Consider the following 27,722-nt stretch of genomic DNA (forward strand, 5'->3'; position numbering starts at 1 on the left):
TAAAGCAGAAGAAAGGAAGCCTATTATTTTTACTTCTCACTGAGGTAAACTTGAATCCTCCTGCTCCTCCAAGCCATTAAGCACATGCATAACTTTACTTGCATGAGAAATTGTCCTGTTGTTGTGTAAAGTTAAGCATGTGCTAAGGATTTGCAGATTTGGGCCCTGACATTGTAAATATGAAGAAAGAAATGACAGCTCCAAGCTGAGATCTTTATTTGGTTTCAGCCTAATCTTTATTTAGAGCAAAGTTATGAACACCTAAAAAAGAGTTTGCAGTGAGATTTGTCAAAAACAAATCATGCCAAACCAGCCTAATTGCCTTCTTTAATAGGGTTACTCACCTAGCAGATGGGGGAGGAGGGAGAAATAGATGTGACATATCTTGATGTTTTTAGTAAGGCTTTTGATACAGTTCCACATGACATTCTCATAAGCAAACTAGGGACGTGTGGTCATAGATGAAATTACTCTAAAGTGGGTGCACAACTGGCTGAAAGTCCATACTCAAAGGGTAGTTATCAGTGGTTTGCTGTCACTTGGATAAAGGTTTGCTTGTGACTTGGATAATGGAGTGGAGAGTGTGCTTATGAAATATGCAGGTGGCACCAAACTGGGAGGGATTGCAAGTACTTTGGAGGACAGGATTAGAATTCAAAACGACCATGACAAATTGGACAATTGGTCTGAAATTAACAAGATAAAATTCAATAAAGGCAAGTGCAGAGTACACCCTTGGAAAGGAAAAATCAAATTCACAGCTACAAAATGGGAAATAACTGGCGAGGTGGTAGCACTGTCGAAAATAATCTGAGGGTATAGTGAACCACAATCTGAATATGAGTCAACAATGTGATGCAGTTGCAAAAAAGCCTAATGTTATTCTGGGGTGTATTAACAGATATGTCCTATGTAAGACTTGGGAGGTAATTGTCCTGCTCTACTCAGCACTGGGGATGCCTCAGCTGGAGTACTGTGTCTGGTTGTCCAGTTCTGGGCACCGCACTTTTGAAAAGATGTGGACAAATTGGAGAATGTCCAAAGGAGAGCAACAAAAAATGATAAAAGATTAAGAAAACTTCCCTTCCCCCTGCCTCCAGCCCCCTGCCATGAGCTGCTCAGGGGACAGGGGGCTGGGAGCATCCCCCTGATCCCAGCGCCCTCTGCCCTGACCCCTGCACCCGCCTTGCACCCCAGCCCCCTGCATCCTCCCCATGACCCCATCCCTGATTCCTGCACCCTCCACACATCCCAGCCCCCTCACACCCCATGCCTTTACTCCTGCACCCCCTCACATGCCCCAGCCCTCTGCCCTGACTCCTGCACCCTCCACACATACCCAGCCCCCCCACACCCCATGTCCTGACTCTTGCATCCCCCACATCCCCACACCCACCCTGAGCACCAGGTTGGCAGCAGGCTGAGTGGGTCCAGTGGCTGGGACCCCAGCTGGCAAGGAGCCGGCAGCCAGTACTCCAGACTGGCAGCGGGCTGAGCGGGGCCAGCAGACGGGACCCTGTCTGGCAGGAGCCAGCGGACGGAACCCCAGAAAGGCAGCGGGCTGAGCCGCTCGGCCCGCTGCTAGTCTGGGGTGCCAGCCCCGCTCAGCCCGCCACCAGTCTGGGGTCCCAGCCCCGCTCAGCCCGCTGCTGGTCTGGGGTTCTGGCTGCTGGCCTGGGGTTCTGGCTGCCAGCCCCTTGCCAACCAGGGTTCCGGCCACAGGCCCCACTCAGCCCGCTGCCAGCCTAGGTGAACGGAACCCCAGGCTGGCAGCGGGCTGAGCAGGCCGGGGGCTTAAGATCAGCATTTTAATTTAATTTTAAATGAAGCTTCTTAAACATTTTGAAAACCTTGTTTACTTTACATACAACAGTAGTTTAGTTATATTATATACAGACTTATAGAGAGAGACCTTCTAAAAAACGTTAAAATGTATTACCGGCACGCGAAACCTTAAATTACAGTGAATAAATGAAGACTCGGCACACCACTTCTGAAAGGTTGCCGACCCCTGGGTTAGACAAATACCTGTCAGGGATGGTCTAGGTTCCCTTGGTCCTGCCTCAGTGCAGGGGTCTGGACTAGCTGACCTCTCAAGGTCCCTTCCAGCCCTACGACTCGATAACATATAATACAAACACGATTTGGGGTCTGGGGAAATATTTTCTCCAAATTGCCTTTTTAAAGAAAAACTACTGTAAATTTCAAAGTTATTTCACAATTTTAAAAGACAACAAAAATTCTTCCCTTCTCATTAAATATAGAGCTTGAAGATAAATCTCTAGTCGTGTTGCAAGAGTCCCATCAGACACGGGGGAGGAGTGAGATACACGATACTGACTGTTTCTGATGTATTCTGAAGCTTTGAATCAATTCTCATTCTCTGATACTGATTGAAGTTCATTTTTCATTTCTCTTTATACTGATAGAGAACAGAATGATAAAGGGCTAGATCATCTCCCCCCACAGGACTACCCTGATAAGGGGCTGGGAACGTTGCAGGGTCTCTCTCCTAGGGTGCTCCTGGCATTGTCCTTGTGGGTGGTTCTCATGCAGCAGGCAAGCAGGCCATCCCTCAAAACCAGCCGATCAATCATCATAGGTTTTGAGGACTCCATAGAGGCTTTGGAGAAGGGCTTTTTTCTCTTGACCCTCGCCAACCGCTTGGCAGAAAGGTTCAGTGATATCTGTGCAGCCTGAGGCTTCCCACTTCAGTGAGTGCTTCTGTAACGCCACTCAGAGGTATGTCAGAGCACAGGAGAAGACAGCTCCCAAGCTAATGCTGGCTAAGGCAGAACTAACCCGGGCAGGTTTACTACGTTGGATTGGTGTGGTGTGTAGCGAGGGCTCGTGCACCTCCACGACCCGCTTGTGGATCCAGAGCCTGGAGGCGTTTCTGCGGTGGAAGCGGAAATGATGCCAAGGAGGTGCCATTTGCCCCATTCTGCACCACCCTCGGGGGGAAGTCTGCCATGCTTTTGTTCCAACTGCCCAGGGAGCTGGATGGGCTGATTGGACACAAAGGTACCAGAAAAATCACTAAAATAAAAAGTCTCAAATTGCCTCAATGCAATGCAATGCAAATTTGGAATTCGCACAAACTGTAGATTGTTTTTATTTGAAAAATTAACCAGCCTCCCACAACTAAATTCTTCTGACTGAAAACCTCCTTCCATGAATCAGACAATGTTTCAGTGGAACAATTTTGTAATATGAATTAAACTCTAGGAGCAATATTATTTGGTCCTGGTGTTTCCACAGTAAGGGGCCTGCCAGACCTACGCCAGGTTGAGCTCCACATTCTCAGAGGCCTATGTGTCTCTTGAAGGAGGATCCCCTCCTGCCCAGGGCAGTGGTGCTGGAACTAGGGGTGTTGGTGCTGCTGCACCCCCTGGCTTGAAGTAATAATAACCCAAATGCATGGTTTCCATCATCAGCACCTCCACTATAAACATTGTTCCAGCAGCCTGGCCCAGGGTAAGAGTTGCAGACTCTGCCCTGTCTGGGCTTTGGTAATAACATAGGCCCACTCATTTGCCATCATTTAGGGTAACCAAATGTCCCAGTACTGGGGGACAGTCCCAGGATCCTGGCCAAAACCTACCCAGGGGATTGGCTGCCTGGTTACTATCACTGTGTCCCCTGTTCCATCCTGTCCCCGTTCTTGAGCTAGTGCTGAGCCCAACTGCATTGTCTTCTAGAAAGTGGTATGTGGTCAACCATCTATCTAAACCAGTGGACAGGCAGTGTAATAAACCATGATAACACGCGCCGAGCAATGCTAGATATACACACTCTGAGACATGCATGTTTAGTTCCCTGAATGGGGACAGAGGTTGCTTTCACACTATAGCAAACTGATAAGCTCGGTCAAATTAAATAAATTACTTCTCCAGCTGCCATTGCTAACAGTGGAAAACTTTGTTGACAGGCTGGATTCCCCTTCTGTTCGATTTTACAGAAAAGTACCAATCTCAGGACCACATCCCATGTGCCAGGTCTGAGCATGCAGAACCCATTGACATCAATGGGAGTTGCATATGTATGTATCTGAAAGCAGAATTCGGTTTCTGATGTTGGCTCTCCGAGTCCATCGCCATGTAGGTTGTTTTCATGGCACAAACACAGTACCGTGACTTGGTTGTAGGACAACGAGGAGAACATCGATGGCTGTGGGAATAAACCCTTGTTGAAATCCTGATATTTTTGTAGCTATCCGTTTTCATAGTGACTGGTGATTTAAACTTTGTCCCAGGATGAAAGCCTCTCTCTGATGTAATGTATTACCAACCTTCCTCCAACTCTCTGGGCATTCACATATCTGACAGGAGAAATGTATAGAACAATCTGACTGTTTGAGGCCTTAGTCTAGCAAGGCTCTTAGTCATAAGCGTGATTTTACACATGTGAGTACTTTCACCGGTTGTCCATCAGGTCCCAGTGGGACTACTGGCATGCTTAAAGTTATGCATGTGATTAAGTGCTTTGCTGGACCCAGACTATAAAACCTCAATGCCTTCCACCTGTGTTGAAATGATGAATTCCCTATTTCTTTAATAAACACAGGCCCTGATTTAACTGCAGCTGTGACATGTCCTTAGGAGGGGTGAAATATTTCACATAAAGATTGGCTATCTCTCTGAAAAGTGGTAATACAGACTTTCCCTCTGTTTTGCATGAATTGATACAGAAGTGTGTTGGCTTGAGCTCAATACTAACTCTTGGTGTGTTGCTTTTATTTCTAGAAACCTCAGCTTCCACAGGGATAGACACAGACAAGGAGAAATATATTCTAACTGACAGGGGTAAATAAAATGCATACAGTACCATTGAACAGAATGATACTTTCAGATGAAGATGCAGTTTATTTTACAACTTAATTTACATTTATGGAACAAATCATTTGTTCTCTTATGCCTTTGTTGTAGCTATTTAAATGCATTTAACTTGTATTAAAGGAAAACCTATTCAGCCTGCAACTGAGAAATCTGGTCTCATAGAAGTCAAGAGATTATAGAGCTTTAGGCAACATTTACATTGGCATTATTTTTAAATTTGGCATATTTTTAACTAGAGTTTAATTTCCCATGCCGTTCTAATGCTTTAGCAATAAAGGGTTTTACAACGACTTCTGCTTTTACAGAAGAACCTTGCTAAATCACTTTTGCAGATTAGTGAGTAGACAAAAAGCAACCAACAAATAAGAGAAAACCAACAGCAATAACGAAAAGCCCCAATAACAATGGTGAACAATATACTTTGTCCATTAAGGGAAAATTGTGTCTCTTCTCTTGCTCCATCATGCTGAGTAAGGGGCTGTGGATTGGAGACTACTCGTATCCACTAGCCATTTTCCCTAGGTAGCCACACCAAACGATTGCAATGATGAGCCTGAAGTAGCAACTGCAGAATGACTGCACTGCTGGAAAATGTCTACTTCCTGCTCTTCCTGTGTCTGTGGGCAACCCCAGCACGTAGTCCATTTGTTAGGCTAGAACTGGTATTTGCCCCTAAAAGGCTAGATGCAGTTTAGGTGTATTCATGATAGCATTTCCCAGTAAATATACGGAAGAAGTTGTGGTAATCTGAGGCCTCCCTACAGAACTCAGCTATTAAACATTGGCCAATTTTTGTCTGGCTGAGTGAAGTGTGGATTAGCAAGGTTCTTTCGTACTTCAATATAAGTACCATATTTCATTTCAGTTGGAAATGTTAAAATGATTTCCAGTCAGGGATTAGAATTAAATATACAAATAGCTTTGCATCTCAGTTGCATTCAGAACCATGAACAGCAACAGAAAACATTTTAAATACCGTATTCATTACTTTGCAGTGCACATCTAAATGCAATCACACACAATACTCTTCCCGGATCATTTTATATAAATAAGAATATACATCTCTATATTGATAGCTGTCATTTAAATAAATAAGATGTATATCCACTCAGAAATGTGAAAATCTTGGTTGCTAATTACACACAGAATGGGTGATGACTGGCCTTTTTCCTTTTCTTTTTCTTTCTGGCCGTAGTTTATTTCATGAGGTCTGATCCTGCAGTCCTCGCTCAGAGAAAATTCTCAAGAAAGTCAAGGTAACTGAAGTCAGGAGTTTTGAGCATGGACTGAAGGACTGGACCCATAAAGAGCAGTAATTCTTCCTGGTGGAGAGCCGGGAGAAGGGAAGGATGAAGGATACAAAGTATAAAAAGGAAACATTATGAAAAACTACTTATTTGGGGCCACATTTCAATACCGTCACTCTCAGTGAATAGTACCTTACTCTACGAGCAGTTCACTGACATCCGTGCGACGACTCGGGGAGTTAGGGGCTCCTCAGTGTGAGTGAGGGTATCAAAATCTGGCCCTTAGTTTGCCATTTTTGTTTAAAAACAAAAAAAAGGAGGTGTTGGGGTTTTTTTTACACAAACTAGACATTTTTATGTAAATCTAAGACCTTCTTCATGTGCAGTGTAATTAGGCCTCCCATTCTGAGTTCTTATTAGAACAAGAGAGGCTAACAATGTCAGAGTAATTATAATACAAAATACTTACAATAAAGTGATTATATTTTATAGTACAGTAAGCACAGAATATACCTAATTATGATTATGCAAACGTCATGTGAACAGTCTTAGCCATGCCTATTAATAATAACTGAGGTTAGTGAATCATCAGATAAACTAAACTTTCACTTTTCTGTGCTCTTTTACTAAATTCACTTTTCCTTTTTTGTCCTTAGGTCCCATGTTCTTCCTTGCTTGCTTTAGTGTTGCTGCAGGATTAGCATTGTTCATGTACTGCTGGAACCCAGGTAATCTACTCTGAAATTGTTTTAAAGGGAAATTTTTATTCTCAGTCATCTTAAGGTAAAACACATTTGAGGGGTTCCCTGTATATCTTAAGAACATAAGGACGGCCATACTGGGTCAGACCAAAGGTCCTTCTAGCCCAGTGTTCCGTCTTCCGACAGTGGCCAATGCCAGGGGCCCCAGAGGGAATGAACAAAACAGGTAATTGTCAAGTGATCCATCCCCTGTCACCCATTCCCAGCTTCTGGCAAACAGAGGCTAGGGACACCATCCCTACCCACCCTGGCTAATAGCCATTGATGGACCTATCCTCCATGAATTTATCTAGTTCTTTTTTGAAATAATATCTTGAATAAAAGCTGCTTCTACACTAGAGCTAATGGAAGATGTCATCATTTGTTAATGAGGTTAGGATGCAACCTGTGCCCCAGAAGTGCCAGGAGATAATTAATAAAAAGCTCACAAATGAGAAGAGTTACTTTTTAAAGATCTGAACCATAGTATTGTGAACTCCCATTGCTACAGCAGACAGAGAGGATTCATGCTTCCAAATTAGAAAACTTATTTAAGTAGTTAATTGAAGTCTAATCAGTGCCTGCACTCTCAGTTACTTAATCACAAGGAGGGAATTCTTTTTTATTTCTGTCTGAACCTTCAGCATATGATCAGTACAAATACCTGACTTATATAGAAAAAATCATTTTTATTGTTGTGATCTGTACCATTTGCATGCAGAGTAGTTTTCCCAGATTTCTTCCCTAATGGCATGCACCTTTTAATGGCTCATGAATAAACACCGGCCGCCCACCCCCTCCACTCTGTACAAGTCCCCGTCAGTAAATTAGTAGATCTGCTTGTTATGAGAATTAAGGACTTGTGCATTGCCCAGGGCCCTGTTCTTCAGCCCTTACTCAAGATGACTAATGCTAATGTGAGTAATCCATTGGCTTCAAGTGGTGTGAATGAGTACTACACAGCATGGGAAGGGTTGGAGAACTGGGCCCCCATTTGATAGCTGATTTAATCTTTTTTCCCTGCAATATAAAAGACTCCCAACAATATGACATCTAAAGAAATAGGTATTGGGGCACATTAATATTTGACAAGGTTCTCTTTAAAGTATGTTGAAAAATCAATTGTAAATAAGGTATATATAAATATTTGTCAATTTGTGACCTAATACAACACCCATCACCTGGTATCTAAGCACCTAACTATCAGAAAATAAATACTGGCAGATTCTCCTGACACTGGAGCTCTGCTCCATGCAGGGATATATGTGTGTGGGTCTGGCAGGAGGTGGAATTAAGAGGCTGGTAACAGTGCCCTGATTCTGAGGGCCCACCCCAACACCACTTAGAGCTGTTGCCTTAATGGACCCTATGCCAGTGGAGGATTGGTGTGATGGATCTGAGACTGGATTATGGCCTCTTTCTGCCACCTGAGTGGGGCTAAGGGTCCATGACAGGGTGTGTGAATCCCACCCTTAGAGTATTTCAACTTTATTCAGAGTGGTAGCCGTGTTAGTCTGTATCAGCAAAAACAACAAGGAGTCTTTGTGGCACCTTAGAGACTAACAAATTTATTTGGGCATAAGCTTTCGTGGGCTAAAACACACTTCATCAGATGCATGGAGTGGAACATACAGTTGGGAAGTATAAATACACAGCATATGAAAAGAAGTGGGTTTTAGCCCACAGAAGCTTATGCCCAAATAAATTTGTTAGTCTCTAGGGTGCCACAAGGACTCCTCGTTGTTTCAACTTTATTTGCTTCTTCTGAGGAAGATACTGCTTGGGCCATAATGATCTTGGCAAATTGAGTCATAACTTGAGCTTTGTGTATTTACCATGAGGATGTTCATCTTTTTCTTTTGGAGGAAATTCTTTGTTTTTTTGCTTAACACTGCTCATTACAGTGGGCAAATGCTGGTTGCCTGCCACAGCACCAGAGTGCACATATAACAATTTGAATATGAGTCATCAATGTGATTCAGTTGCAAAGAAGCCTGCTATCATTCTGGGACATATTAAGAGGAGTGCCGGATGTAAGCAACAGAAGGTAATTGTCCCACTCTGCTCAGCACTGGGGAGGCCTCAGCTGAAGTATTGTGTTTAATTCTGGGTCCCACGCTAGGAAACATGTGGACATATTGGAGAGAGTCCAGAGGAGAGCAACAAAAATGAGAAAAGGTTTAGCAAAGCCGACCTATGAGGAAAGGTTAAAAAAACTGGACATGTTTAGTCTTGAGAAAAGAAGACTGAGGTGGGGACTTGATAACAGTCTTCCAGTATGTTAAGAGCTGTTATAAAGAGGACTGTGACCAATTGTTCTCCATGTCCACTGAAGGTAGGACAAAAAGTAATGGGCTTAATCAGCAGCAAGGGAGATGGAGGTCAGATATTAGGAAAAACTTGCTAACTAAAAGGGTAGTTCAGCTCTGGAACAGTCTTCCGAGGGAGGTTGTAAAATCCCCATCATTGGAGGTTTTTAAGAACAATTTGTTTTTTGGACAAACACCTGTCAGGGCTGGACTAGGTTTACTTGGTCCTGCCTCAGTGCAGGGGATTGGATCTGAACACCTTTCAAGGTCCCTTCCAGCCCTAGATTTCTATGATTCTGCTTCCTTGAATCCCTCCCGTTTTAGCTTCAGTTGAACATAGTGTTTATTCCTTCCCCAGAGCTCTAGTGCTGTTGACAAACACCAGCTCATGGACAACTTAAGCCAAAGAAATCATTTGGATAAATATTGAACGTGTGTCAAAAGTGATCCATAGATTTTTTTTTTTAACTTGAGATTCTGAACTACTCCCTGTTAAATTGCTTTTGCAAATCAAAGGTCCCTTAGGTAGGCTTTTCAGTTCAGTTAATTTACAAAGTATTCAAAGGAACAACTTTCCCCCGGAAGCATTTTTGTAAAGAATCTTTGCAAAACACTGTTTATTAAAACTGTACTTATCAATTGATTAGTTCACTTTCTTTTTTCACTCCTACCTTTTTGTTTTTGTTTTAGATCCAAAAGTTATAGGAGGAGCCAAGAAAATATTGGGATTTTCTCCTATTATCATAGGAAGACACGTTAGAAATATTTGTATGGTATACATGGAAGATACATCAAGGAAAAATTAAGGAAAAGCTGCTTCTTCAGTCTTCTGTACAGTATACCTGCCAATGGAAAAACAAATATATATACACACACTATATATTATACCAAAGATTTAGTTAACAGCTTTAGCAGTAAATATGCTGCTTCAAGGTGCTTTCAAATGGTCAACTCTATATGAACTTGTGGAAATGGATCATTTATTTTTGTAAATGCTTCTTTTAAAATATTTATCATTTGGGTATGAATGTTTTTAATACACACCTTTAAAGGATATCCTAAGCAATTATAGCTCTTAAGCCGTATTTGTGTTTTATACTGGTGTAGAGGAACACAGCCGTTTAAAGGATGTAATTCTCTCTCTTTTTACTGGTTCATTTAAGAATGACACTTAAAAAACCCAAAGCCTTACTAAGAAATGGACCTGATCTTTTTGTCAGGATTGTTCATTCCCATCTGTATTCTTTATACTACATGAGTATAGGGGCACTGTCCCTACAATCCTCATCACTAGCTGGTTCAGTTTGTGTGTATTCAAAACCTTGCAAGGTTTCCTGACTGCCATGCTCTGGAAACTCTCTGTTATCATTGTTCTAATAGATTGAGCAAGGGTAGGCTTCAAACAATGACCCTTTGACTCTGTGGGATGGCAGAACTATCAAGCTTTGGAAGCTACCAAGTAGGTTTTTCAGATTTACATAGTTCTTTCCTTTCCAGGGAAGTTTGTTTAGTTTTGGTATAGCCAGGAAACTGAAGTAGTCCAGCATATTTGACAGGGACTTCAGAAATAATAATCAAAGCTGCATGATGTTCTGGCTGAAAATATGTATTTTAACATGAAGTACTGTAAGATTTTCTAAGGTGGCTTGATCACACGTTATATTGTTTCTTCTGTGGGTAAAATCCTGAAAAACTTGCGAAAGTCTTTCTTAACACATCAAGAGTTGGTGTCAGGCTAAAGCATGTGTGGGAAGTACAGGGAGACAGGACTGAAAATAAGATTTGAGGGGGAGGTTATTTCTTTGTTTGTTTTGCATTTTGGGCCCAATCTTGCTCTCATTGATGTCAGTAGGAGTCTTCTTTCCTCCTGCTCCTTCTCCGTGCCTGGGGTCTTTCTGTTCCTGAACCTGGCTACAAGTAGTGACATTCACAATGGGTGGGTTCTCTTATGACCTACTCCAGAGTACAAAAGAAACTGGGGAGATCCTTCCCCAAACTGCTTGGTAGGGCAATCTCTTCACTGGCCCCACCTTCACGGGAATGTTTTGCCCATCAATTTTAACTTAACAGCCATTCCTTGATATTCCTTTGTATCCCATGGACCCAGTTAATCATAGTATCAGGTATTGGCTTTGTGGGTTTATGATTCTAGAGTCTTTCAAGGTTCACTCTCAAGTACCCCAGTCTTAGGACTTGTCTACACAGGAAAGTTATACCAATATAAGCTAAGGTGTGGATTTAAATCACTATAGTTATGCCAGTATAACTCCCTGGGTGGAATAAGAGTGGGATTTTGGGGTTTATGTCACGTTAGAAAGGGATGAAGCTAAACCAAAGTTTTTTTTTAAAAAGCCTCTCATTCTGGAATAAGAGTCTCCCCAGGGGGAATTGTACTGGTATAACTATGGCGGTTTAACTATACTGGTATAATTATACCAATATAATTGGTAAAAGGTCCTGTGTAGACAAGCCCCTTATTGTGAAATTTCCCACCCCCGGAGAACTGGTTTCTAGTACTACACCTGGACTATGGTTGCATCTTAGGGCAAAACCTATATGCACGTCCTGTTTCACCACATTTATAGCAGTCTCTCCCCAGTCACATCTTTCTGAAAAATGGGACAAGTCTCAGAACCCCCTGCCCTTATGGCCACCCATATGATAGGGTCCATTCTTTTCAATGTGGTAATATAAGGTTCTGTATTGTCTCCTGGCATCAGGTGTGTCATCTCAGGGCCTTTCCACACTGGAATCTGATAGGAGTCCATCTCTTTAAGAGCCTAAACATTGCAGCCCTTTCTTCGCGTGGCTGGGCCCTCCTTGTTCTATTGATCTTCCTGAAATCTCTGGAACTCGTCAGCCTGTGGAGTGTCATCTGTCTGCTGCCTCCCTTCTGTCTCAGCCCACTGAACAGCGAGCCACTTTAGTATTGCCCTCACTTGGTCAGGTGGGCTACCGAACAATCTTGTCTCTGGTTTAGCAGCTGCCCCTAAAGGACTCAGGGCTTATACTTCATCCCACTCCTTAACTTCTGGTCTGTACCTAAGGGTGGATAGACAGGATCCGTGCTCTAGCTCCTCCAGCACCCCCAGCAAGCATCTCTTCTGACATCTTGATGGGTAGATGTCCCCACCACGGCCCAAAGAGTAGTAAGAAGTTGTACAAAGGTCCTTTCACTGGGCTGTTTAGTTTTTGATTGTAATCGCCAATGCTTTGATTTATACTTTTCCCTTATCTAACCCAAAGTGGTCTTTTTCCCATTTAGAACCTAAGTGACATCCCATGCATGACCCCCTATGGCAAAGAGCCTGGATGAGTGGGTTGGCTTATATAACACTAGAGCTCCAGTCAATCAGCTTGGGAGGGGAAAAAGGCTGGAGCAGCAATAACCAACTAACTAACAGTCAAAACACATCCCAGGGGTTGTCAATATTAACAGTTCGATTAGGCAGGTATTAGTTAGCACCTATTGGTTAGTTCTTCCCCCCCACCACCCCGACCCACCTCCTTACTGACTGTCTGATCTCCTCTTCCTACCATTTGAACAGTTTCCTGTGGCCTTACTGGGCTCACTTGGTGCAGTCCTTAGTGTCCTCTTGTAAACAATACCTGGTTCCCTGGTGTGTGGGTATTTGGGCTGTAATCTCCCAAACCTATAAACTAAACCCTGAAGGAAGAGGGGGAAAAAGCCACCCAACAGAAACCTGGCAGCCTCTTCAGGTATTTGACTATCCTGTCACATACACCAGTCAACATTCATGGGCCCTGCGTGCCCATCAATTAATGGCTATGGCCCTGATCCAGCAAGGGCTGTAAGCATGCGCCTAGCCTTAAGCATGTGAGTAGTTCCATTGATGCCAGTGAGACTACTCGTGTTTAAGCGCCTTCCTGAGTTGGGGCTTTTACCAGAAAATCTGCAATTTTTTCCCAGTGTCTGAGTTTCAGAGCACCCTAAGAAGGTAGTAATGACAGGATAGTTTATACCTAAGAATTCATTGGACTCTTCAGTGTGATCATCTTACTCCAAAAAGAACAACCTGCATTATCCTCTTAGAAACAACTGATCTTGTAATACATTGTTTCCTTCCGAGACAAATTTCACGAGAGGCAATAGCAGGCCTGGGGAGGAGAGGGAGAGACAGAACCAGATTTCTGAATAACAGATCCGTTTTGGCACCAATTTCTGACCAATTGAGGAAGGCCTGAAATAGGGCCCAAAGGGGTCCCATTTCTCCCCCTACTGATGTCAGTGGGGGTTTTTCCATTGCAGTGGATAGGAGCAGAAGCCAGCCATAACTAGACAGCATTGTTTGTCTATTACATTTTGAAAACTCTGTGTTTTCAGTGGTGTAACTATGTTAACTTCACCAGAGGAGCTCGTCATTTACATACACATACAGCAAGGTCAGGAGTGGGTCACAGGACTATTTAAATATATAACATAAGATGGACATGAATAAAGATTCTGTGTAAATGAAATAACATCATTTGTCTTTACCCAGCAGAGCAATATGTTTAGATGTTTTTTTCTTGCGTCGGCCCCATCGTCTCTCATGTCTATTTCGATCTAATAGCCACAAGGTCAGGGAATCTTATTATAGGAAAAACTGTGACAGTGCTTGCAGCATTTCCTGTAGAATTGCCATGATGATGTCATCAGTGAGCACAACCCACAGCTCTGCTGCCAGAGTCACACACTGATCCAGCATTGTGCCTACCTCCAAGTTGGAAAATGCTTTAATTATATTCTGTTCTTCCTGTGTCTTGCCCTGTAGTTAACGTCAGAGTGATTTTTTTCCCCAGCACACCATCTCTAATTTATAACTTCAACAACCAAATGTGACTCTCCATGTGCTGCTTAAATCCAGCAGTGGCTCCTCTCTAAGGAAACTGAAATAAAACGCTTCTGAAATGTAAAAGGGTTTTAAATCTTCATGCCAAAACTGTATTGGAAACCTCATTAGAGTGAGATGATTTCTGTTTATAGCAAAAGCACTGTACAAAACAGAGTCCTCTCAGACAGCCACATCTCATTTTAATGCAAATACAGCAGCCTTGTTACTAGTAAGCAGCATCTCTGTGTCTAGATCAGGGGTAGGCAACCTATGGCATGCCTGCCGAAGGCGGCACGTGAGCTGAGTTTCAGTGGCACTCACACTGCCAGGGTCCTTGCCACCATTCCGGGGGACTCTGCATTTTAATTTAATTTTAAATGAAGCTTCTTAAAACATTTTAAAAACCTTATTTACTTTACATACAACAACAGTTTAGTTATATATTATAGACTTATAGAAAGAGACCTTCTAAAACTGTTAAAATGTATTATTGGCACGCGAAACCTTAAATTACAGTGAATAAATGAAGACTCGGCACTCCACTTCTGGTCTAAATTATCCAACCTAGCGTTCCCTGGACAAAAAACATTAAATTGTGATTTGTTATGAGTTATTGTTGAAATCCTACAGAAAGAATTAGCGTCTCACTTTGAAGGCCAGATTCTGCCACACTGGTAGTGTACTCTACCAGCAATCCCACTGAAATGCCCATGGAGTACTCAATGTAAGCGTGGCCGAATCTGCTCCTGATAGGGGATAGGGCCTGGAACCTCAAAGCTATTTAGGTGCCTAACTCCCATTGAAATCAGTGGGAGGTAGGTGCCTAAATAGCTTTGTGGATTTGGGCCTGCGTTCTTTAAAGAAAATGGCTTTGATCATCCTTTGCAATCATGAGGGATTGGCATATTTACCAATGGCTAAGGTTGTATTCTTTCCCTTTTTGAGATCTACTGAGATGAGGTTACCTTTCACAAATAAAATCTCCTGGGAAGGACAGCCATTAAATTCCCAGCTACTAGGTCTGGAGAGAGTACACATGAACCCTGGAGCAGGATTTGACTGTAAATCTTAACACACAAGGTAAAATTTTTCTTATGCTTCTGTTTTCAGGACAAACTTATTTTTGGTCCAATATGGTCAGTTGAAGAACCCCAAGAGTAAATAAGAGAAAACTACTTGTTCTTTGTCTGCTGTTTCTTGCATTACTTGTAAATGGAAACTGATGGTTACTTTGTATGGATATATGTAATTTTTACCCAGTGCATTGCACAATTACTATCTGCAGTGTCGTTGTAGCCGGGTTGTAGAGAGACAAGATGGCTGAGGTAATATCTTTTATTGAACCAACTTCTGTTGGAAGTTTGTCTCTTTCACCAACAGGTGTAGGTCCAATGAAAGTTATTACCTCATCCACCTTGTCTCTCTTGCACAATTACTGTACTAGCTTTTCTCCCACCACCACCCCACCTTTCTGCTTCCCATAAAGAGGGTTTGAGGAAACAGCGACAGCACTAGATTTCTTGTAGTTCTCTCAGTCTGGAACAGAAGGTTCCACATAATTTTGTAACCTTATAGGGATGGAGTCCTTTTTTAAAAAAGTTCTTCATTCAGGAATGGATACCAAGTGATAGTTCACTTCTTGTGCAATGTGTTTGTCGGTTTTCCCATGCCCAATGCCATAGGAAGTGGATAGGCTAGCCCTTTGGAAGTCATGAATTCTGTGGAGTCCTTCCACAGAAGGGAAATTTAGGTTGGATATTAGGAAAAACTTTCCAACTATAACTTTCGAACAGGAAGGATAGTTAAGTACTGAAACAGATTAATAGTAGAGGTGTGGAATCCCCATAATTGGAGGTTCTTAAGAACTGGTTAGACAAACACCTATAAGGGCTGATCTATGTATTCTTAATCCTGCCTCAGTGTGGAGTGATGCACTAGATCTGTGGTTCTCAAATGTATTTGATTGCGCCTCCATTCTTTGTGTCTGTAGTGTATGCCCCCCCTACGGGGTGCTTGGCCAGCAGTCGCCACTCTCCTGCAGCCCAGCTCCAAAGGCAGAGCAGAGAGCAGCGGCTGCTGGCCGGACTCCCAGCTCTGAAGGCAGTGCCGCCGCCAGCAGCAGAGAAGTAAGGGTGGCATGGGATGGCACTGCCACCCTTACTTCTGTGCTGCTTCTGCTGACAGCACTACCCTCAGCAGCCACCACTCTCCAACCACCCAGCTCTAAACGGGCACAGTAAGTTTTTTTTTTTCCCTCTAAAGCATCTCATGCTCCCCAGAATACATTCCACCCCCGCCCACAGGAGTGCATCCCCCAGTTTGAGAACCTCTCAACCAGATGACCTCTTGAGCCCTACATTTCTATAATTCTATTATTATTGTTTTACTTAACATCAATAAAGTTATGTTTTGGATCACTCCATCTATTTGGAGAGCGCCAAATCCCCCTTCAAACCCAGAATAAACAGCCTGCCATTAATGACTCAAACTGACATATTTAGGCCCTATTCCTGCAAGGATCTGCACACATGCTTAACATTCTGCATCAGGGGGGTAGTCCCACCTGTGTAAATGTAAGCAGTGGTTAAGTGCTCGCTGGAGCAAAGCTTACTTCTACATTATAGTGGGTTACTACATTGTGAAAATTGTTCCTGTGTGTCGGCTAAAGATTGATTATAGCTCAGTCATATTTTCAGCAGACTCCAACCTACTCAAAGTAAACGGACTATGCACAGGACTGTTTAGAGAGGGAAGAAATCTGCTGTCCCTTCATGCCTGAAGCCTTAGCCTCATGTTACAGTAGCATTATGGAATGGAGGGACATTGCCCAGCAAATTAAATCACTGATTTAGTGGTGGCACAATACCCCCCTTCGAAACAAACAAACAAACTCTCTGCATTGTCATGGTCGTAGCCGCCTTGCAGAGCACAACTTTGCAGCATATTGGAGACTCTGTACCTGGTGTACGGATTGCCTGCATCTTGTCTCTGCAAAACGACATTTTTTCTGTTGCTTTTACATTTGTGTGGGTGTAGCCAATGGGAAGTAAGGCAGGTTTGCCTCCCAAAGTGCCTGCAGTCCCATCCAAATGATTGCTGACACTCTGGGGAACTTCTTTTTTCCTCTGGTTTCTGTCATGAATGGGCTATTTGATTTAGATCAAAACTGAACTGCCTCCAGTTGCCTCAGTCGTGATGTCAAACATACCCAGATTCAAGGAAAAGAGGTGGGCAATAGCCTGATCTTTAATCCTCTACAATAAAGCAAGGGAACAGACTGCATGTAAATAGTTAAACCAGGCCGACTGGGCCATCTGTATCCAAAGGGAATGGAAAACAAACTGACACATCCCACAGTAGGTTTGCACAACTCCATTCGAAGGGAATCACTGCACTATTTAAAGCGTGACTTGTCTGCAAGCGAGAACTATATAAAAGTGATTATTCACTCAGGAACGTACTGGGTTACCTTACAGTTTTAGCTGGGCTTCTCAAAGCCAAGTAGGAGATTTGGCTACTCAAGTCCCATTGAAAAGTTCAGCTTTTGTGTCATTTTTGTAGTACTGTATGTAAATATCACTCGTGGCTTTGTTTTGGAGTTTTGTGTACAGTAATAGCAAAATAATCATAAAATATTAATAAGGAATCTTGCAATCTTAATTTTTTCAATTGGGGAATTGTATATACAGCCATTAGTCCAGGAAATTCATGGAATTCTTGAAAAGTCTGGCCAGTGTTACTGTTCCACTAAGAAATGCAAGCTAGCTAATATACTGCATGGGTTCGATATTTTATAGTCAAATATCCTTGTTCATATCTTCGGGTGATAACGTTTATAATATATGTGTCATGTGAGCGAAAGGAAAGTTGTTATAAAGTAAAAACATTAAACAAAGTTGTTAATTCAAATTAAATTTTAAGAATTTAAAGAATCAATGTGTTGGAAGGACTATAGTGTTGTGTTTTTTCATATATTTTATGCTTTGCATTGAAGTCAAGAAGTGCCCTATAATGTGTTATGTTGCCCCCTAGTGGCTGCTGCCTCCAGGGGCTATACCAGGGATCCGCAACCTTTGGCATGTGGCCCATCAGAGAAATCCACTGGCAGGCTGGGACGGTTTGTTTACCTGCAGCATCCGCAGGTTCGGCCAATTGCAGCTCCCACTGGCCGCGGTTCACCCTTCCAGGCCATTGGGGATTGCGGGAAGCAGCGCGGGCTGAGGGATGTGCTGGCCACCGCTTCCTGCAGCCCCCATTGGCCTGGAACAGCGAACCGCGGCCAGTGGGAGCTGCAATTGGCCGAACCTGCGGATGCTGCAGGTAAACAAACCGTCCCAGCCTGCCAGTGGATTTCTCTGATGGGCCACATGCCAAAGGTTGCCAATCCCTGGGCTATACTATACTACACAAGGGTGAATGTTTTGAGTGGGACAACTAGTTATCACAAGTTATTTTAATGTCATCATTTCTGTTTCTGATGTATTTACAGTATTCCTTGTTAATCTGTTCACCAGTCTTAAATTAAACTTGAAATACTGGTTCATAAGAGGGTCTTCGGTAGAGACTGCCTTTGCACGTGTTTGTTGACTGTTTCATTTTAAACCCCTTCACCCAGACTTGGAGTAAGATAAAACCTGAAGGATCAGGTCTGAAAAACTCTTCCTGATGTAAAATAACTTCCTTAAAATAATGGCCTCGGGATTTGATTTAAACCTGCCACAAAGAGTTTCAGAGCAAGGTACAAGTGCAATGTGTGACCTGCCCCAACCTTTCACATATAGCTCTGAGGGGTGAACTGTCCCATGCATTTTAATGGGGTGTTAAAGGATCCACTGTTCTGTCAGGTGCCACCAACACCACTCAGCAGAAGAGTGCCACTGGGGTAGGTAAAATGGGGGTGGGGGTGAAGGAGAGAGGAGACCCCTGCTGCTTCCACTAGAGAAAGAAAAGAAGGCCCCACACTACTGCGCCTGCTTCTCTGGATGGAGGGGGGGAGGAGCATCCCTGCTACCCCAAGTGAGGGGAGGGGCCACAGTGGAGGACTGGAGCCATGGTATGGAACCCTCGTATGTTCCTGTGTGTCTGTGTCCCCAGATTACCTTAATCCTGCCCTAATAGCCAGAGCTATCAGTGCCGTGCTTTCGCTATCTCTAATAATCACCTGTGTTGCAGGTGTGTCATTTCGTATACGTGCCAGCTGCTGAAATATAACTATTTCGATAAAGTATGTATGAAAGTACCATGACCGCAGGAGCTTTGCTTTTGCAGTGTGCTCCGAAGGACCCTGTTTGCAAACATTAAGCAGGAGCTAACTGCTTAAAGATATTTCCTTGTTTTCCAAGCCATGCCCTGATCCCTGCTATTTTCCATCCCCTTTGGTGCCCTCCCTTTGTGAGCTGACCATCCTTCCACCCAGTGGGGTTTAAGGGATCTTCCTGAATGAATGAGCCTGCATGGTTGGAACGTTTGGAACATTAATTACGTAAATCAGCTCAAAGCTATCTGAAAAATTGCAAGTTGGAAGAGAGGTCAGCTAGGAACTGGCAAACTCTTCCCTTGACCAACCTGATTGGTCCTGTTTGATCTCAGTGAGGCTGCACAGGTTTAAATGAATTCAGATTTGGTCCCACCACTTCACGTAACACTAGCCTGAGAAGTTTCGACCAATGCTAGGTGGGCATTTAGCATTAAGTTTTACCCACTGTACAAGAAAACAACATTTGAAAAAGGCAGTCTGCACATTTTGTTTTCATTAAATGAATGGGGGAGAAAAATACATTGAGGGCCATCTTTTCTAAAGGGTCTAACCCAGGCTCTAAATTCATGGGTCCAATTATGCATAGGCAGCCTCTGTTCACTACCCCCCTCTCCTATCCCACACACTCCACTTTAGATAAGCAGCCTTTGTATGTGATAATTGTGTTGCTAGGTGAGCTATCTACTGGGCTGCTGCATTCATAAGTTGTTTACCTGTGAACATGGGCCAGCTGTAAATGTAGAGGCCATTAAAAAAAACCTTTCAATGTGTCTTTCCATTGTTAAGTGAAAAATAATCAAGGAAGTGTCTTCTAATGGTTAGAGCATGGGACAAGGATCAATGAGTTCTAGGTGCCATCTTCATTTCTTTCACTGACTCACTCATTCAATTTTCAAAAGTTCCTAAGTCTCATTGGTTCCTAAAGACCTAGATGATTTTGAAAATTTTATGCAGAAGTGCTTTGTGCCTCAGTTTCCCCATCTATAAAATGGAGTCAGCATTGTCTACCTGACAGGGAGGGTTGTACGGCTTGCTTGCCTGTAAAGTGTTTTTCAACCACCGTGTTTCTTACTAAACAGGTGTACTGTTTTCACTGTCATTCTATAATCTCTGTCCTACCCCACCCCCAGGGACTTCTTTGGCTTCCATGTTAGAACCAAGGCTTCTCCCTTTCATGTCCCTAGAAGTAGTTCCCTTTTGAGAGGGAGAGGATGGCGGGGATGTGCCACTTCGCAGAGTGAGAAAGCGCCTATATTAATGCTGATAGACACACTGTAAATATCTAAGATACTTGGCAAATACAGCACAGGAATCTGGCATAGAATCTAGTAGGGAGGGAGAAGGAGCAGTGCTGAGCTACTTCTTGATGGAGGGTGCCAAGATTTTCAAGGATCTGGACGTGGGAGGACAATAGAGCTGCATCTCAAAGACAAAGCCTATTAAAGCAGCACCAGCACTGAAAGGCAAAAAGTCAGTCAGTTTCATTCTTCCCCAGAAGAAATCAGTAGTGCCACCAGGCCTACACTGACTCTAAAAACATCTGACGAGCCATCTGCAATCTCTGATTGGTAAGTGTTTGGCCAAAGAAGAAAGACTGAACAATATGAGGGCGTTTGTGTCAAGCTGTAACATAGATGGGGGAAAGACAGCTGGAGTGGGTAGAGAGAGGTTGTGGGGGAAGATGCCTTATAGTAATGGGGGTATAGAAGATGTAGTGAAGGGAATAACTTCATATAATACACATAGTTTGGTCTTTAAGGCCACCTCAAATTTTTCTGCAATCTTGATTAAAGAAAGGTACTGCCTCATTTCCCAGCTGTTTTCTCTTCCATGATCATTCTTCCAGGTGGCTACAAAATGGTATGTGTCTGCATTTTTTTTAACTTGCCGTGTAGGTAGCAAAATGTAAGCTAGTAAGAAAACACGCTACTGTTATCAGGACATATCCTCAGCTGGTGCAAATCAGTGTCACTCTTTGAATTCAATATGCCAATTTACTCCAGCTGCGGATCTGCCCTTCATCTGAAAAAGAGACATATATCCTGAACCACCCAATCAATCTGTTTTGGAAGAAGAACACTGCAAGCTGTGTATGTGAGAAAGGGCTTCCTTAGATTTTGATTTTGCAATATCTTTAATTAACATTATATCTAGCAAAACTCATTCTAGAATATGCCTTTGAGGCTCATCTCTTTGATAGCTGTTACCCGTGGAAGTCAGGTGCGATCAGAGTAGGAAAATGTAATGCACGGTAGTCTAGAGCTTGGCATAGCTGCTTAGTAAGTAGAAATAAATAATCGTCAAGCTGTACACGGTAGACATTGATGACTGGTAGTCTTCATTGAGACTGTACTTTGGCTGTGACTGTTCACTGAGGCCCAGATCCTCAAAGGAATTTAAACCCCTAACTGCCATGGAAAGCAATGAGAGTGAGGGGCCTAAATACATTTGAAGATCTGGACCTTACGGGATTGTATGGTGCATTTCATGCATTGATCTTAGTGCTTTACAAACTATGACTGGAAATAAAGGCTAGGAAAACGTGTCACAGTTAGAGATTCAAGCTGTTTAATTTAGCTGAATCTAGTTAACTTAACAAAGAGAAGGTTAAGGGGCCACTTGATCACAGTCCATGGCTACGTCTACCCTAGGAGCTAGGGGTGTGACTCCCAGTTCATGTACAAAATACGCAAGCTGGATGAGAATTAGTGAGGGTAAATAGTAGTGTAGCCTCGGGAGTGTGGGCAGTGGCAGTGGAGACACAGCTAATCCGTGCCTTTGCAGCTGCTACTCATGCTACTGCAGCTCTGTTGCTGTTTATATTCGCACCAGCTCTCATCCAGCTAGCGCGAGTGTGTGTACATGACTGGGAGTCACACCCCTAGCTCTTGGTGTAGACGTAGCCTAGGCGCACCTACCTGGGTGCAAAAAATGTACAATGGACCCGTCAGTCTAGCAGAGAAAGGGCTAACGAGATCTAATGGCTGGATATTGAAGCTAGACAAATTCAGACAGGAAATAAGGTGCTAATTTTTAGCCATGAGGGGAATTAACCATTGAAACAACTTCCCAAGGGCTGTGGTGCATTCTCCATCTCTGGCAATTTTTAATCAAGTTTGGGATGTTTTTTTAAAAGATCTGCTGTATTTGAACAGGACTCCAGTCCGGGAAGGCCTCCAGGCGGTCACTAGATGAACACAGCACTCCCTTCTGGCTTTATAACCTATTACATTAGTTTAGCAGTCTGAGTTTCAGAGCATCAGCAAAAACCCAGAGGAAATAATCAGCCTCTATAGGTATTCACTGAGTACAATGCTGCCCCACCGTATATGGAGAACTGGGATTTAGGGCCCCATCCAATTCTCACTGAGATGGGGGGGGGGGCAGCAAAACACATTAGGGTGTCATTTGGGGTCAGGGAGAGAGGGTCCGAGAGAAACAGAGTGGGAAATGTCTGCTCTGCCCAGAAAAGAAATCTTGACTTCTGGCATGTGAGGCATTTGCCTTGGCTAGGCCTGAAGCAGATGAAATGATGGCTGAGGCCCCAAGTCCTACAGATAAATTGGGGTTTATTTTGGATTTATTTATCCAAAGAACATGTGTAGGTTGCTGCAAACGTTGTCCTTTATTCTAACTATGCTACAGTACCTTGCGCAACTCAGATTTGTGGGGCAGGAGTCTCGAGAGAGACTAGCTGGGGTTCACATTATGATAATCATCGTGGAAAACACACCCTCTTGTGTTAGAACAGCTGTGTCAATAGACCTGGGGCTCTGCTGCTGCACAAACCCTAGCTCGTTGTGTTTTCGAAGATTATCAGTGACACCTAGTGGCTGTTTTGTATCCATCCATCCTCAATATATGGTTTCTTTTGATCTGGGCAAATGACTTTATGTTGAAATAATACCTTGTTTCTGGGATTCCCTTACTTTCCATAATAATTTCCTATACATAATTTCCAAACTGTTAAATGGAGCAATTTTCATTATTAAGAAAAAGAGCTGACTTGAGTGTCTTCTCACACGCTGCTTTGGGATAATCCAGTTTAGCACATAGAAGCAAAGCTATAAAGGGTTGCGTGAAGGGTGTCTGGGCCTCTTAATTATTATTCCTCTTCACTGATCATTCCAGACATCTGGATTTTGCTTTTGTCCTTAAGAGTTGGAGAAAGAAAACACATAGGAGGCTTTCAAATCTCAGCCTAGGGGATTTAGGCACACTAATCCCATTGAAATTGGTGGAAGATGTGTATCTACCTTCCCACTGACAAGCCAGCTTTGAAAAAATCTCAGCCTTTTTTTTTTTCCTCTAGAAAAGGATCGTGTTAGCTTGGTTTATTTCCCTCCCCCCCCCCCCCCCCGGCACCTCCCAAGTTATTTTCTGCTTTTTATTTGGGGGGCAAAGGGAGAGGAGAGCTGTGCCAATGTAACCAAATCCTGCCCTCCATGATCACATCACTATGCACAGAGCCAGTGAGGAGAATTTTTGGGAGGGCTAGTGAGATGATTTTTTGCGCTAGCCCCCAAATCTAACTGAATGTTTTACATTTAAAATAATGTGTATTGCAATGGGTGGGAGATCCTTAGACCTCCCCCCTGCCTCTGGCTGCAAGAGTCGAGTGCAGCTGCTTGTGGGGGTGGGATGGGAGGGGTCCTGCATGTAGCTGCAAACATTTAAAATAAAATCATCTTGGAAGGGGATCTTTGGACCCCACCTGCTCCCTGCCAGTGGAAGGTTCTGTATTCATTGTGGTGAATTTAAGCATGTAGAGTACTCAGCATACACAGTATGTAATGGTCACAGCACTTCTTCAGATGTATTAGTATTTATTATCCCCATTGTGCAATGGGAAAACTAAGGAGAAATGCTATGTGAGCTAACTAAGGGCAAGAAATCAGTGTCAAAGCTGGGATTGAATTGCAGGAGTGCTTTATTCTTTGTCCATGCCTACTTCACTAGCCCAGCGGGTCTCAACCAAGGGTACGTGTACCCCTGGGGGTAAAGAGGTCTTCCAGGGAGTACGTCAACTCATCTAGCTATTTGCCTAGTTTTACAACAGGCTACAGAAAAAGCACTAGCGAAGTCAGTACAAACTAAAATGTCATACAATGACTTGTTTATACTGCTCTATATACTATACACTGAAAATGTAAGTACAATATTTATATTCCAATTGATTTATTTTAATAATTATATGGTAAAAATGAGAGTCAGCAAATTTTCAGTAATAGTGTGCTGTGACACTTTTGTATTTTTATGCCTGATTTTGTAAGTACCGGTAAGTAGTTTTTAAGTGAGGTGAAACTTGAGGTACGCAAGACAAACCAGATGCCTGAAAGGGGTACAGGGGTCTGAAAAGGCTGAGAGCCACTGTACTATGCTACATAGCCTCTCATACTCTCCTGCTGGTGGCCAGAGGTCATGCTGGCTGCTCAAAAGAGGAGCTGGCTCAGGTTTAGGCTGCAGGATGGAAGGGAGTCTGTAGCCCTGGTGCAAGCAGTGGCCATCTGGCAATGCCTCCCACACCCACAGACTGAAACGGCATCTTACTGAAAACTTTGGGACCTGTGACCATTTTTATCATGGACTCTGACGGGCAGCCCTAGGCAGTTGTATGGAGACCACAAATAACCTGTGATCTGTCAAGGGGGGGGGGGAAATCAGTGGATATCATTTACCCCTAGCAATCAGTTAAGGCTGTTTTCAAGGCTGGCCTCGCAAAGCAAGGGCTTTTACAGCATTTGCCCATATATATATAATCTCTTACATTTCTAGCCTTCTCAGGCCAGCAGGGGGCATGCCTGGCTCTGTAATCATTTACTTTGTGAGTTGGTATAAATCTGCAAGCCCTTGGGTAACAGTCTTTTCGGCTGCCACTGTGTGCCCACATTCCCATATTCACCAACTTCCTGGAGTTACTGCCTAGGCGGCTAACTTGCAAGCCTTTATCCCTCCCTGTTCTTCCACCACAACTGCTTGTTCTCTCTTCTTTTCTGCTCTTTTCCTACCACTGCCAGATCACCTCCCAACAGAGGTGGCTACATCTCAGTCAACCAATTCCTTACGCTCACTTTGGTCCACACAGTCCTGCTCCAGTTGAAATGCAGGATCTTTCCGCTTTTCCAGCTAGACCGGGCAGATCTACTGCCTCTCCCCTCGCTCTCTCTTTGAACTGGTCAGAACATTTTCAACTAAATGTTCTTTTATCAAAGTCTGCTGCTTCGTTGAAGCAAAACGTCTCACAGCGACATAGTGATTTTGACGTTTTCAGTGGGAAGGATGCTGATGTCCATGGTGGGCTCTTCAGTCATTTCCAGTGGAGAACTGAAAACCTGTGCCATTTGCTCTAAAAACGGCTGTTTCCCCACAATTCCGTTTCACAAAAATGTTCAAAAGTTTTCCTTTTTGTTCAAATGCGGAACGAAAACAAAGTTTGGAACCTCAAAAATGATCATAAAACAGAACTGTTGTGCTCTATCTATCTGACCTGACCTGATGAAGAGCTCTGTGTAGCTCAAAAGCTTGTCTCTTTCACCAACAGAAGTTGGTCCAGTAAAATATATTACTTCTCCTACTTTGTCTCTGTCATGTCCTGGGGCTAACATGGCTACAACACTGTAAATATCTTAGGTATTGCCATGGCCCCCACTATCAGGGTATCTGAATGCCTCACAATCTTTTAGCATATTTATCCCCACAGCATGCCAGTAAGATAAGGTAGTGCTGTTATCATAGGACTGGAAGGGACCTTCAGAGGTCATCTAGTTTCTAGTCCAGTCCCCTGCCCTCATGGCAGGACTAAGTATTATCTAAGTACTGTATTATCCCGGTGTTACAGATGGAAACGGAAAACACAGAGAGGCTAAGACCTTGTCTACACTAGAACTTATTTCGGTGTTACTCAGGGATGTAAATAAACCACACCCCTGAGCGACGTAAATTACACCGACCTAAGTGCCAGTGTAGACAGCGCTATGTCAGCAGGAGAGCTTCTCCCGCCGACATAGCTGCCACCTCTCATGGGAGGTGGAGTAATTAAGCCGATGGGAGAGCTCTCTCCTGTCAGTTTAGAGCATCTTCACCAGAAGTGCTACAGTGGCACAGATGTATTGGCGCAGCTGTAGCACATCTAGTGTAGATGTAGCCTAAGCCACTTGCCCACAGTCACACTGGAAATCTGTTGGCAAAGGATTCAAACCTGGGTCTCCCAAGTCCTAGACTATGCCCTAACCTCTGGACAATCCTTCCTCTCTTATTCCACATATGATTAATGGGCCCTGACTTAAGGTGTGTGTAACCCCTTTGAGATTAGTGGGGTTGCATAGGGTGGCACTGAGGGCATAATTTGTCCTATACCAGCCGGAAAGGGATTTATTGCCCATAGCAAGGGGACTCTTGCTTACTATATGTGACGAAGTAGGATTTTTTTCTTAATTTTTTGTATGGATAGTATGTGTGCCTCAGTTTCCCCTACATGCTGCATATTTAATGAGGTGATTGGAAAAGGTGGTTTAATCTTTTCAGAGACCCAGAGGACCAGATGAGACCCAGAGGACCAGCTGCCTGGGCCTAAATAGCCAGTACATTTTGTAACCTAGCAACTGACGACCCTCTGAATATCCACGTCAGCTGGGCTTTGGTGGATTAAGTCTCAAAGGGACTTAGTGTATGTGGCAAAGGAGCCATCCTTGTATTGTATCTGAGTGCACAGGATTGTACTTGCTTATAAGACATGAATGGAAGAGTGGTTTTTGAGGCAGTTCCCTGTGCTTTTCCACACACCCCCGCCAAGCACTTTCCTTGACTATCACATTATTCCACCCTCTGGCAGTAGGGTGAAGCTAGTTCAGACTGGAACTTGCAGCAGTCTGGAGGGAGGCTCACGTGAGGGTTTCAGTTCCTTGGCAGGATGGCACATTTCCCTGACATGCCTGATGACTCAGATTTCCTGACTGTTTTTGCCTGATGAGCGGAACTTTCAAAATAACTTTTCACTCGCCCACTAATGGTGAAATACAAAATTTGTCTCTGCTATAACAGATCATCCCAGCAAACATTTGGTCATGTGGACTTTTCTAACCTATCTTCTTTTATAATCTTGGCTCTGTTGCTGAATTTTACTCCCTGTGAGAGGACTGGCAAAAGCCAGACAAAGCACACCCACAAAGTGTTCATGTTTCTGACTAGATCTCTGGAAATACACGGCAGTCCTGAACTGCACCATCAAGTGATTCCAGCACTGTGCTCCTGGGAAGAGACCTGTAATTGTGCCAATTTGTGCTGCAGTGTCATGACGTGGATAAATGAATATTACTAGACTGAGATCATTAAATCATTTCTGTTATGAAAATAATCTGGAGCTGAAAGTCAACTCTCCTCACTGTTTAGACAAATGGAGGATACAGAAGAGGAAAAAAGTTTGGGTTATTGTATGTTGTCTCCAAGAGTGACGGAAGGTGGGGTTTGTCATTTCTGGACATGGGCGGGGAAGAACTG

The 27,722-nt window shown here is 43.4% G+C and overlaps 1 protein-coding gene across 3 annotated transcripts in view; it reads left to right on the forward strand.

Moving 5' to 3' along the window:
* Positions 1-18,096, forward strand: part of CARD19 (caspase recruitment domain family member 19) — a 58,210-nt gene extending 40,114 nt beyond the window's left edge. For 2 of the 3 annotated variants that reach the window (XM_054034953.1, XM_054034955.1), the window contains exons 4-6: positions 4,746-4,805; positions 6,742-6,813; positions 9,825-18,096. In XM_054034953.1, the coding sequence (XP_053890928.1) occupies positions 4,746-4,805; positions 6,742-6,813; positions 9,825-9,940 (248 nt within the window). In that variant the 3' untranslated portion in view covers positions 9,941-18,096. The remainder of the gene's footprint in view (positions 1-4,745; positions 4,806-6,741; positions 6,814-9,824) is intronic. The other variant, XM_054034956.1, reaches the window with a different exon arrangement.
* The last annotated feature ends 9,626 nt before the right edge of the window (positions 18,097-27,722 follow it).

This window comes from Malaclemys terrapin, chromosome 7 (genome assembly GCF_027887155.1).
Source record: "Malaclemys terrapin pileata isolate rMalTer1 chromosome 7, rMalTer1.hap1, whole genome shotgun sequence".
Lineage (NCBI taxonomy): Eukaryota > Metazoa > Chordata > Testudines > Emydidae > Malaclemys > Malaclemys terrapin.